Raw genomic sequence first — 13626 nt, 5'->3', positions numbered from 1 at the left:
TTTTAGTGAGTTTGCCACGTGGTGTTCGACTGGAATCGAACATCTCGAACAGCCTGATATCCGATAGAACATGTACTCGGTCGAACTCTCTTCGCTCGTCTCTAATAAGGAAAGTCAAAAAGCAGAAAAGTGGAATAGTCCATAGTACATTAAAGTGAGCAAGAAATATAGTAGTAGCTAATAAATGATTATTTTTTTTTATAAACGTTTATTCTATTCTTTATCTACAGGTACAATGAAATGAATGCACTGAGCATGGCTTGTAGCTATGGAATCCCAGAATGTGTCCAACTGGCCACCAGCCTCTTTAATCAGTGGAAAATCTCTGGTGTCAATGGGTATGTATATCAAAAACATCCTTGCTAGAGATGAGCGAACAGTGTTCTATCGAACACATGTTCGATCGGATATCAGGGTGTTCGCCATGTTCGAATCGAATCGAACACCACGTGGTAAAGTGCGCCAAAATTCGATTCCCCTCCCACCTTCCCTGGCGCCTTTTTTGCACCAATAACAGCGCAGGGGAGGTGGGACAGGAACTACGACACCGGGGGCATTGAAAAAAATTGGAAAAAGTCATTGGCTGCCGAAAACAGGTGACCTCCATTTTAGACGAATAGTGGATTTCAAATCCGGGTCATATGAGAATGTGAACTTTGTGACTATGAGACAGGGATAGCTGTACAGGCAGGGATAGCTAGGGATAACCTTTATTTAGGGGGGAATGTTATTAAAAATAACTTTTTGGGGCTCTATCGGGTGTGTAATTGTGATTTTTGTGAGATAAACTTTTTCCCATAGGGATGCATTGGCCAGCGCTGATTGGCCGAATTCCGTACTCTGGCCAATCAGTGCTGGCCAATGCATTCTATTAGCTTGATGAAGCAGAGTGTGCACAAGGGTTCAAGCGCACCCTCGGCTCTGATGTAGCAGAGCCGAGGCTGCACAAGGGTTCAAGCGCACCCTCGGCTCTGATGTAGGAGAGCCGAGGGTGCACTTGAACCCTTGTGCACCCTCAGCTCTGCTACATCAGAGCCGAGGGTGCGCTTGAACCCTTGTGCACACTCTGCTTCATCAAGCTAATAGAATGCATTGGCCAGCGCTGATTGGCCAATGTATTCTATTAGCCTGATGAAGTAGAGCTGAATGTGTGTGCTAAGCACACACATTCAGCTCTACTTCATCGGGCTAATAGAATGCATTGGCCAGCGCTGATTGGCCAGAGTACGGAACTCGACCAATCAGCGCTGGCTCTGCTGGAGGAGGCGGAGTCTAAGATCGCTCCACACCAGTCTCCATTCAGGTCCGACCTTAGACTCCGCCTCCTCCGGCAGAGCCAGCGCTGATTGGCCGAAGGCTGGCCAATGCATTCCTATGCGAATGCAGAGACTTAGCAGTGCTGAGTCAGTTTTGCTCAACTACACATCTGATGCACACTCGGCACTGCTACATCAGATGTAGCAATCTGATGTAGCAGAGCCGAGGGTGCACTAGAACCCCTGTGCAAACTCAGTTCACGCTAATAGAATGCATTGGCCAGCGCTGATTGGCCAATGCATTCTATTAGCCCGATGAAGTAGAGCTGAATGTGTGTGCTAAGCACACACATTCAGCACTGCTTCATCACGCCAATACAATGCATTAGCCAGTGCTGATTGGCCAGAGTACGGAATTCGGCCAATCAGCGCTGGCTCTGCTGGAGGAGGCGGAGTCTAAGATCGCTCCACACCAGTCTCCATTCAGGTCCGACCTTAGACTCCGCCTCCTCCAGCAGAGCCAGCGCTGATTGGCCGAATTCCGTACTCTGGCCAATCAGCACTGGCTAATGCATTGTATTGGCGTGATGAAGCAGTGCTGAATGTGTGTGCTTAGCACACACATTCAGCTCTACTTCATCGGGCTAATAGAATGCATTGGCCAGCGCTGATTGGCCGAATTCCGTACTCTGGCCAATCAGCACTGGCTAATGCATTGTATTGGCGTGATGAAGCAGTGCTGAATGAGTGTGCTTAGCACACACATTCAGCTCTACTTCATCGGGCTAATAGAATGCATTGGCCAATCAGCGCTGGCCAATGCATTCTATTAGCGTGAACTGAGTTTGCACAGGGGTTCTAGTGCACCCTCGGCTCTGCTACATCAGATTGCTACATCTGATGTAGCAGTGCCGAGTGTGCATCAGATGTGCAGTTGAGCAAAACTGACTCAGCACTGCTAAGTCTGCATTCGCATAGGAATGCATTGGCCAGCCTTCGGCCAATCAGCGCTGGCTCTGCCGGAGGAGGCGGAGTCTAAGGTCGGACCTGAATGGAGACTGGTGTGGAGCGATCTTAGACTCCGCCTCCTCCAGCAGAGCCAGCGCTGATTGGCCGAATTCCGTACTCTGGCCAATCAGCACTGGCTAATGCATTGTATTGGTGTGATGAAGCAGTGCTGAATGTGTGTGCTTAGCACACACATTCAGCTCTACTTCATCGGGCTAATAGAATGCATTGGCCAGCGCTGATTGGCCAGAGTACGGAATTCGGCCAATCAGCGCTGGCTCTGCTGGAGGAGGCGGAGTCTAAGATCGCTCCACACCAGTCTCCATTCAGGTCCGACCTTAGACTCCGCCTCCTCCAGCAGAGCCAGCGCTGATTGGCCGAATTCCGTACTCTGGCCAATCAGCACTGGCTAATGCATTGTATTGGCGTGATGAAGCAGTGCTGAATGTGTGTGCTTAGCACACACATTCAGCTCTACTTCATCGGGCTAATAGAATGCATTGGCCAGCGCTGATTGGCCGAATTCCGTACTCTGGCCAATCAGCACTGGCTAATGCATTGTATTGGCATGATGAAGCAGTGCTGAATGTGTGTGCTTAGCACACACATTCAGCTCTACTTCATCGGGCTAATAGAATGCATTGGCCAATCAGCGCTGGCCAATGCATTCTATTAGCGTGAACTGAGTTTGCACAGGGGTTCTAGTGCACCCTCGGCTCTGCTACATCAGATTGCTACATCTGATGTAGCAGTGCCGAGTGTGCATCAGATGTGTAGTTGAGCAAAACTGACTCAGCACTGCTAAGTCTGCATTCGCATAGGAATGCATTGGCCAGCCTTCGGCCAATCAGCGCTGGCTCTGCCGGAGGAGGCGGAGTCTAAGGTCGGACCTGAATGGAGACTGGTGTGGAGCGATCTTAGACTCCGCCTCCTCCAGCAGAGCCAGCGCTGATTGGTCGAGTTCCGTACTCTGGCCAATCAGCACTGGCCAATGCATTTCTATGGGGAAAAGTTAGCTTGCGAAAATCGCAAACTGACAGGGATTTCCATGAAATAAAGTGACTTTTATGCCCCCAGACATGCTTCCCCTGCTGTCCCAGTGTCATTCCAGGGTGTTGGTATCATTTCCTGGGGTGTCATAGTGGACTTGGTGACCCTCCAGACACGAATTTGGGTTTCCCCCTTAACGAGTTTATGTTCCCCATAGACTATAATGGGGTTCGAAACCCATTCGAACACTCGAACAGTGAGCGGCTGTTCGAATCGAATTTCGAACCTCGAACATTTTAGTGTTCGCTCATCTCTAATCCTTGCTGGTATGAGGGTAGTGCCACATAGTTTTCCGAATGCACTGCACTCTGGGATCACAGGAGCTTTCACATAAAAATAAGTAAAATATGACTAATTCCAGAAAAGTGAGAAATCACCTGAAATTAATTGTATTTAATTTACTTGTAAGCAAAAGCACCTATGGCCCCAGCACTGAATTCTGTTTTAGCTGCATTCAGAACACTGTGTGGCACTCCACTAATAATCAGCACTAACATATGCTGCAGAACAAGAGTTGGCCAATTTCTGAAAAAATAACAAAGAATAAAACCCAGAAACAAGTGTTGTAAGAAAGTAAGAAATACTCACCTGTCCAATCCAGTGAGGAAGCATCAATGGCCATCATGTCACTTCTGAAACCAAACAATGGACTTAGTAGTCACCAGTAGTAGTAGTCAGTGTACTACTGGCATCACCCCTCAGTGATGGAGTCATTGTGTCAGGAGTACAGCAAGTGACAGCTGAGGCCACTTGTTTGCTTCAGCAGTCATAAGCTCGCAACTTGTAAGGAAATATGCAAAATACGGAAATCGCTCTACCTTGAACGTTGTTCAGACGGTATCATATGACGCGGGGTGCACGGAACATCCGACCATTAGGATGGAATCCAATTGAAAAAACGATGATAAAAATCCAGCACACCCAATAGTTGAAAATAAAATATAACTTTTACTTCATAGTGGTTAAAAACAGCAAAAGCTCCTTAGAGCATGGATCCAGAATAAAATAACAGCCTACGCGTTTCGAGACTCACATCCAGGTCTCTTAATCATAAGTTATATTTTATTTTCAACTATTGGGCGTGCTGGATTTTTATCATCGTTTTTTCACTTGTAAGGAAAGACCAGGGTACCACCAAAGAGGAATAGTTTACTGGAACATTTTATAAGACTTACTGCTGTTTTTATTTATTCTATTACTTCAATGCATATGTCTGAAATATGGAAGGGTATTTATGGAACACATCTACAAGTCAATGGAGAGATTAGAGCATGTATGGTTCTTCCTATTCACTTGCAGGCATGGGCAAGGTTCCGTTCTTGAGACAGATGCAGATTTGAGAAGTGGGACCCGCATTTTTCAGGCACTTACAGTATATCCTATGGATATAGCCATATATGCCATAGGATATGCTTAGAATAGAATACCCCTTTATATTTTGTGTACTCAGAATAGAGCTATCCAATAAAATCTGACAATGCCGATCAGAACAAATATTTAGGTGCTGGTAAGCAATATTGTAATTAGTAATACTAATTATATTGGGCAGTAAGGGTCCATTCCCTCAGAGTAAAATGGTGAGGAATTGGTGTGGAATTTCAGTGCTGAAAAAAAGCCTCTGTCAGGGTCTGGGGTTGCTAGGTGGGGTGGCATAGACACACAAGTACAGTTTCTTTTAGTCCAAAACAAAGGTAGAGTTTATTTTCACTCAAAAATATAGTGCAGCAACAAAAGGAAAACAATACAAAAATAAATCCCTGCCCGGCTAGGCTCTAACTAAACGTAGAATAGGTTACCTCCGCTAGACTAACAGAAATCCAAAAGCCAGTAGAATCATTCAGGACACAGCTCCAAAAATATGACATCTCTGTTGGCTCTCCAGCCAAACTCTGCCTAAGTGTTGCTGCTGGAGCAACTTCTTGAGCCTCCTTGACGAGGAGACTCTCTGCAGGTGAGTCGCTGCTGGAACATCCCCAAAGTGTGGACTGGAGGGAGGTGGAATGACAGGTCCCACTGCCAACCTACCTGTCATTCCTAAAAATCCAGCCCAGTACTGAGCATTTGAGAAAATGCTCAGCAGACGAAAGTTGTCTGCTGAGAACAAACATTCCTGGAGTGTTCTCATCTCAGCCACCTGATTAGTCTGGGTGAGATGTACACCCCCTCCATTACCTGACCAGCCATCAGCTTACACCTCCCATTGACTTCAATGGGTTCCTTAAAGGGATCCTATCACTCAGACACAATTTTTTCTAGGTACCATGTCGGAATAGCCTTAAGAAAGTCTATTTGCCTCCTACCTTTAGTCGTCTTCTCCACGTCGCCGTTCGCCTACAATCCTGGTGCTTATCGGTATGCAAATTAGCTCTCCATCTTCGTCAGCAACGTCCTCTTCAGCCTCTTCCTCCAGCTGTGGCTCGTAACTTCTAGGCCTCGGGCCTTGGGCAGAGCAGACTGCGCATGCCCACAGGCCATGAAAAAATGGCCACTTGCACAGTATTGTAAGCGGCCATTTTTTCGTGGCCTGTGGGCATGCGCAGTCTGCTCTTCCCAAGGCCCGAGGCTTAGACGTTACAAGCCACTGCTGGAAGAAGAGGCTGAAGAGGACGCTACTGACGAAGATGAAGGCGGCGCTGGAGAGAGTTCTCTCGCAATAGTGGGGAGGCCCCCAGTGCTGCGTGAGAGCTAATTTGCATACCGACAAGAACCGGGATTGTAGGCGAACAGCAGCACGGAGAAGACATCTAAAGGTTGGAGAAGAATAGCCTTTCTTAACGCTAATCCGACGTGGTACCTAGAAAAAATTGTGTTAGGATCCCTTTAAAATGGTGAGGAATTTGGTGTGGAATTTCAGCGCTTTTTTCAGCGCTGAAATTTCACACCAAATTCCTCACCACTTTCCTCCATGTGAATGGACCCTGTAGAGCAGGGGTAGGGAACCTTCGGCTCTCCAGCTGCTGTGAAACTACAACTCCCAGCATGCTCCATTCACTTCCATGGGTGTTCCAAGAACAGCAGAGCAAGTATGCATGCTGGGAGTTGTAGTTTTGCAACAGCTGGAGAGCCGTACATTCCCTACCCCTGCTGTAGAGCCTGTGGAGTCTGTAGGTACCAAGGGTGTCTTGGGTTAGACTTGGTTTCAAGGTTCTTTCAAGTTATATACATCCTTAAGCAGCAAGGTAACAGTCTTACTTCAAGGGAGGTGGAAGGAAGAGCATGTAATGTTTACTCAGGTAACAGTATAAGTAGTTACAACTGTTTTACAAGAGGAAACTCTCTTGATGGAAGGCATGGTCTTGGAAGCTGCACATCGTTCTAAAAAACTAATGTGGCACACTGTCCAGTGCTAGTTCACCTATTTGACAGTAGTCTCACTCAGGTCATCCCCTTCTCACTGTCAGCAGAGACATCAACTGTTGTCACTGTCCTTAGACTCCACATGTCAACTTTGTTATGTGTTCTCCTTGACTTGTATCTCAAGGCTGGCTGTTCACTATACAAGTTACTTTTAACTGAGGTGGCTCCCTTATGTCCACAGGATTTCATCATTCATCACTCACAAGCAGTTTTAGGCCATCTCGGGCAGCAAGGGCTTGGTCTTTCTCTCTCCACTTAAGAAACTATCTGTGCTGTCTTTATTAAATGGCAAATTGAATTTCCTGATAAAAATTTTATATTTTTTTGTGTCTTTTATACAGCATTCATCCAAATCTGAGGTCCGCTATCTACTGCAGTGCTATAGCTGAAGGGGGAGAAGAAGAATGGAACTTTGCTTGGGAACAGTTCAGAAACACCACTAATGCACAAGAGGCTGACAAACTGCGGGCAGGTCTTGCATGTAGTAAGGAACCCTGGACTCTGAACAGGTAAATGTATTGTAAAGGCTTAATCAATATATTTCACTGAAGGGATGTTGGGAAGGGTGACAATGCCTTCCTATTTAATTGCTCATTAATAATTGCTCTTTACTTTTTGAATAATCTTTTGGATATATAAATACCGTATATACTCGAGAATAAGCCGACCCGAATATAAGCCGAGGCCCCTAATTTTACCACAAAAAACTGGGAAAACTTATTGACTCGAGTATAAGTAAAAGTAACTCGAGCATAAGTAAAAATTAAAATGGTTGAAGTTTTTGGATGCAGTAGTTGCTGTGGAAGGGGAGGGGGTGTTTTGGTTGCCTGTCTGCCCCTTCCCTGAGCTTGAGAATTCAGTCTGGCTGAATATAGGGTATCTGCAGTGCTCCTATTAACCCCTTCATGACGGAATAGGAGCACTGCAGATACCCTATATTCAGTAGACTGAGCATTTTCAGACACAGGGATACCTAATGTGTATGTGGTTCACAGTAATTTGCTACTTTTATATGTATTCTAGGGAAAGGAGTAATTCAGAACTTTTATTTTTTAAATTTTTTTTATCATATCTTTTTTAAAGCTGCTTTTTTTTTCACTATTTTATGGGAGATTCTATATATCACTATTGTGCATGGTCATATTGTGTATAAGCTGACAAAAACTGTGCTGAAAAACTCAGCTTATACTGGAGTATATACGGTAGTAGAAGTGAATATAAGAAAATTTGTAATGAATCGTAATGAAGAAAAAAAGCTGCTTTCTCTGCTCTTATCAGACTCTTGTCCTCCTTCTTAAATTTACATTCACTCTGAAATCTCTTCTGAATTCCATCTTTTTCTTCCAAGATCATAGAGGGATCAGAGTGTAGCTCTTCACAAAAGTTTATTGAAAAAAGTTGGTCAAACTGTCAATGTAGGTCTATAGGAGTCTTGCACGTTGAATGTGACATCCTGTTCATACAGGAAACGCTGTTCACCAGATGTGCACAAAGGATGTCATTGCATCAGAGTAGAGCACATGATGTCTTCAAATATGTCTGTCAGTAGGCTATTTTATAACATTACATTACGCACAGGCCCATTTGCAAATGGAGGACATTTATTAATGGAGTCTACTGGGATACTGGAGTCTTTAAAGGAAGACTGCAGGCTACATAATGTACACTACCAGAAGTGTTGTATAGGGGACAATAAAAACATTATAAACATACCTTTGCTATCAGAAATCAATACAAAATAGGATGAAGGCAGAGTCCACTTAAATCACTGCCCAGCATCGCCTCCCTGACTGACATCATTAACGCCAAGACATAGCTACAAACAGAAGATGGCAATCAGAGATAAGAAGCTGCGCTGGGCACTGATGCAACGGGTTTTCAAGCACTGGTGCAAGTGGATTCCGGCAAACCATTTGCAGCTTAAGCTTAATTTGCATAATGATTAAAAAAAAAGTATTTTACAGTGGATAATTGTATTGATTTTTGACAGTAAAGGCATGTATGTGATGCCTTTAATGTCTCTTACACCACATTGTTAGTGGTTTAGCAGGTACTAAGTAGCTGACAGGTATAAGGTATAAATGTATTAGTAAATATCATAGTACATACAGTACAGACCAAAAGTTTGGACACACCTTCTCATTCAAAGCGTTTTCTGTATTTTCATGACTATGAAAATTGTAGTTTCACACTGAAGGCATCAAAACTATGAATTAACACGTGGAATTATATACTTAACAAAAACGTGTGAAACAACTAAAAATATGTCTTATATTCTAGGTTCTTCAAAGTAGCCACCTTTTGTTTTGATTACTGCTTTGCACACTCTTGGCATTCTCTTGATGAGCTTCAAGAGGTAGTCACCGGAAATTATATTCCAACAGTCTTGAAGGAGTTCCCAGAGATGCTTAGTACTTGTTGGCCCTTTTGTCTTCACTCTGTGGTCCAGCTCACCCCAAACCATCTCAATTGGGTTCAGGTCTGGTGACTGTAGAGACCAGGTCATCTGGTGTAGCACCTCATCACTCTCCTTCTTGGTCAAATAGCCCTTACACAGCCTGCAGGTGTGTTTGGGGTCATTGTCCTGTTGAAAAATAAATGATGGTCCAACTAAACACAAACCAGATGGAATAGCATGCCGCTGCAAGATGCTGTGGTAGCCATGTTGGTCCAGTATGCCTTCAATTTTGAATAAATCCCCAACAGTGTCACCAGCAAAGCACCCCCACACCATCAGACCTCCTCCTCCATGCTTCATGGTGGGAACTAGGCATGTAGAGTCCATCCGTTCACCTTTTCTGCGTCGCACAAAGACATGGTGATTGGAACAAAAGATCTCAAATTTGGACTCATCAGACCAAAGCACAGATCTCCACTGGTCTAATGTCCATTCCTTGTGTTCTTTAGCCAAAACAAGTCTCTTCTGCTTGTTGCCTGTCCTTAGCAGTGTTTTTCTAGCAGCTATTTTACCATGAAGGCCGGCGGCTGCACAAAGTCTCCTCTTAACAGTTGTTGTAGAGATGTGTCTGCTGCTAGAACTCTGTGTGGCATTGACCTGGTCTCTAATCTGAGCTGCTGTTAACCTGCGATTTCTGAGGCTGGTGACTCGGATGAACTTATCCTCCGCAGCAGAGGTGACTCTTGGTCTTCCTTTCCTGGGGCGGTCCTCATGTGAGCCAGTTTCTTTATAGCGCTTGATGGTTTTTGCAACTGCACTTAGGGACACTTTCAAAGTTTTCCCAATTTTTCAAACTGACTGACCTTCATTTCTTAAAGTAATGCTGGCCACTCGTTTTTCTTTACTTAGCTGCTTTTTTCTTGCCATAATACAAATTCTAACCGTCTATTTAGTAGGACTATCAGCTGTGTATCCACCTGACTTCTGTACAACACAACTGATGGTCCCAACCCCATTTATACGGCAAGAAATCCCACTGAATAAACCTGACAGGGCACACCTGTGAAGTGAAAACCATTTCAGGCGACCCCTCTTGAAGCTTATCAAGAGAATGCCAAGAGTGCGCAAAGCAGGAATCAAAGCAAAAGGTGGCTACTTTGAAGAACCTAGAATATAAGACAGATTTTCAGTTGTTTCACACTTTTTTGTTAAGTATATGATTCCACATGTGTTAATTCATAGTTTTGATGCCTTCAGTGTGAATCTACAATTTTCGTAGTTATGAAAATACAGAAAACTCTTTGAATAAGAAGGTGTGTCCAAACTTTTGGTCTGTACTTTGTATAACTACGGTATATGCTGAATGTACTCTAGTACCAAGATCACATTTCTGATTATTAAGTCACACTTTTCCAATTCACAGACTTCTGGATTTTTCCATGGATTCCACCAAGATCCGTAGGCAAGATACGATTACCACAATTACCAATGTTGTTAATAATGTGATAGGCCAGAATCTTGCCTGGGACTTTGTCAGAGCCAACTGGGGGAAAATCTACCAGCAGTAAGTGTCTACTTGTCTAAACAAAAGTATCAGAGTCTGAAGCAATATGTCGATTATTTATTTATTGGATTTCTTTTTGTAGATTTGCAGATTATTCTTCTTTTGGTAATCTGATTACTGGAGTCACCAGACGATTCTCCACACAATTTGAACTCAACCAAGTAAGTAAATCTATTCTGCAGCAAACCATTGATTTGTGTATAGAAGCAGATGTATTCTCTATGTATAACAGCTTCATTCTACACAATGTCCAAGCAGACACTTGTGGCCCACTCAGATCCCTTTAAGGTTATCATCTTATTTTGAGCTAAGGACTGCACTAAAATGAACACATCATCTCATACTACATAAAAACATTTCATGAAATCCTGTTTATATTTACAGGTATGTACCATAAACAGAATTATGCTGGGGACACACAAGTAGTAATCTCAGTAATTTCTCAATCTGCTAATTTACTGTGATCTATAGCAGCATAGTAAATGAGATGTAAACAAACCACATGCTGCAACTAAAACCCGAAGACAGATTTTGCACCTGCAGTATGTCAATTATTGATGCAGGTTTCACTCACAGCTTTCATCCTTTTGCAGTGCAAAGATTTAAGCAATGGGAGAACTGCTGTGTGGTCCCAACCTAAGGGTCCATTCACACGGAGTAAACGTGCGCTCATTTTGGCACAATGCACGTGTCATTGAAGTCAATGGGAGTCTTATATTTACACATGTATTCTTTACACGTGTATTGTGCCAAAATGAGCGCGTGTTTACTCTGTGTGAATGGACCCTAAGACTGAGGCCATACATTGTAGAAAAACTGCGGTTTTTGTTGCAGTCTTTGTTGTGTTTTTTTTTTCTTTTTGCAAAGCCAGGAGTGGCTTGAAAAGGAGTAAGAAATATAAAGGAAGCATTTCTACCTCATTCTAAATCCACTTCTGGCTTTTGCTAAAAAAAAACACAGCAAAATCTGTAACATGTGACCTCAATCTTGACAAGAACCTTTCACCACTCCCCCATCCAACTCTTTATATTCTTTAATAGGCCCCGGTCCACTGATTTCAGCACAGTTGGAATTTTTTTTAGCCCCCATCATTCTCAAGCAATCATTGGTCAAGAAAAGTGGGGGATAGGGGCCACACGGTGGCTCAGTGGTTAGCACTGAGCCTTGCAGCGCTGGAGTCCTGGGGTCGAATCCCTCTAAGGGCAAAAACAACATCTGCAAGGAGTTTGTACGTACTCCTCGTGTTTGTGTGGATTTCCACCCCATACTCCAAAGACATACCGATAGGTGGGGGATAGAAGAAAAAAATCAACTACACCAGAATCAGTGGAGCAGCAACTATGTCCTTACATAAAGTTCAGGGACAGTGAAAGGTCCCCTTAAAGTGCTTTTTTCAGAAAAAATTTTCTAACTCATCATTATCTCGGTCTCTCTGCAGCTTAAACAATTTAAAGATGACAATAAAGAAATAGGTTTTGGCACTGCAACTCGCACTCTGGATCAAGCCATAGAAAGGACAGAAGCAAATGCCCGATGGGTAAATCAGAACAAAGCTATCGTAAAGCAATGGTTTGAAGCTGCAGTAACTCCTTAATGGACATATGAAAATCTACACGGTTTACTTGTGAAGAAAGTTTACAAACCACTTGTGCCATACCACTTGCAGGTCCACGGTGGAAAACAGAAAATGCTACCAGGGAGGTTATGAATATATCATGAATCCTTTTTCTACATTACTTTTCATCAAGTTTCTGTGAATACTTATATTTGGTGATACGTGTTCCAATTTACATATCTCTGTACCTATGTCCCAAAGATTTCTGCTAACAGACAACGAAGAACTTCCATCTACTGCTAAGAGTTTAAAGAAAACTGCGCACCACCAAATCCAGTTCTTTGCATCCTTGAATAGGCACCAATCCAGTAAGTAACAGATCAAGCACCAAAACGAACTGAACCAATCGCCCAAGAACAGTGGGCGCTATAGAAATAAATCCATCTGTACTGGAATCAGTGAAGCAGCGCATATTAAAGAATGCAAAGAATTGCACATGGTAGAGGTGGTAAAAGGTTCTCTTTAAGTTTGCAGACCATACATTACCTGCTGAATTACTATAATCCCAAGGAACCTTATAGTTTATATAGAAGTGAAGCAAATTGTAAGGAAGAGCTTGAACAGGTATAAATGTCAACATATCTTTATAATTTACAATGTCAGTGTAAATAAGAGTTAAATTTTTAATAAACCATAAACTAACAGAAAGCCATGTGGAAAAAAAATAGTTTCTTGTGTTTTTCATCCCAGAAGTAAAAATACACCAATAGCTCTTCACCCTAAGCACAGAAAGGGAAAGCCGATTGAGCGCTGCATTCAGCGAACTGTTGGCTTTCTAGCGGTGTATTACACCATATGTGCCCCAGGAGGTGAAAGATCCTCTTTAAATAATGAAGAGGATGAAAACAAGAAGCTTGCAATGAAAACTGCAGGTGAGATACAGCAGAATCCACCTGGGTTTGGGTGTTTTTTGCTGCTGCAGCTTGCAGAGGTAATTGCTTCACATTTTCTCTGATGTATTTCTGCAGCGTGTTTGTTGCGCATGTTGTTCTGAAACCCGGAGTCCACAACAATCAGCTATTTTTATCACAATGTATGAAGCCAGAAGCAAAAAGTTCTGTACATTGTGCAGTGGTTAAACTGTGCTATTACAGTCAGCTCCAGCCCAGGACCACCCACCTGACAGTACAGAGACTTATTACCATATAGGGTGCTGAAATGAACTACAATGATTGCTCAGGAATGGTGTGCGCTAAGAAAAAATGGTAGTTGCACCAGAAGCGTGAGCAGTGACTTTTGAAGAATGGAGTTGGGCTTGGAGGAGGTAGTGAAAGGTCTTCTTTAATTCCCTTGGTTCATGGCATGTTTTGTTGAACATGGATTTATCCTATCACTCACTATTTTAGGGTTTGTGTTATAATGCTACTGCAGGCTTTTG

General features: G+C 43.3%; 1 protein-coding gene across 1 annotated transcript in view; it reads left to right on the top strand.

Annotated features, from left to right (window-relative positions):
• The window catches only part of LOC142204858 (aminopeptidase N-like), a 39537-nt gene extending 27240 nt beyond the window's left edge, over positions 1-12297 (top strand). The window contains exons 16-20 of the mRNA XM_075276184.1: positions 231-338; positions 7013-7180; positions 10493-10633; positions 10716-10794; positions 12072-12297. Of these exons, the coding sequence (XP_075132285.1) occupies positions 231-338; positions 7013-7180; positions 10493-10633; positions 10716-10794; positions 12072-12227 (652 nt within the window). The 3' untranslated portion in view covers positions 12228-12297. The remainder of the gene's footprint in view (positions 1-230; positions 339-7012; positions 7181-10492; positions 10634-10715; positions 10795-12071) is intronic.
• The last annotated feature ends 1329 nt before the right edge of the window (positions 12298-13626 follow it).

This window comes from Leptodactylus fuscus, chromosome 5 (assembly GCF_031893055.1).
Source record: "Leptodactylus fuscus isolate aLepFus1 chromosome 5, aLepFus1.hap2, whole genome shotgun sequence".
Classification (NCBI taxonomy): Eukaryota; Metazoa; Chordata; class Amphibia; order Anura; family Leptodactylidae; genus Leptodactylus; species Leptodactylus fuscus.
Note: the sequence above shows the minus strand (reverse complement) of the source record. Positions and strands in the feature narration are given on the sequence as shown.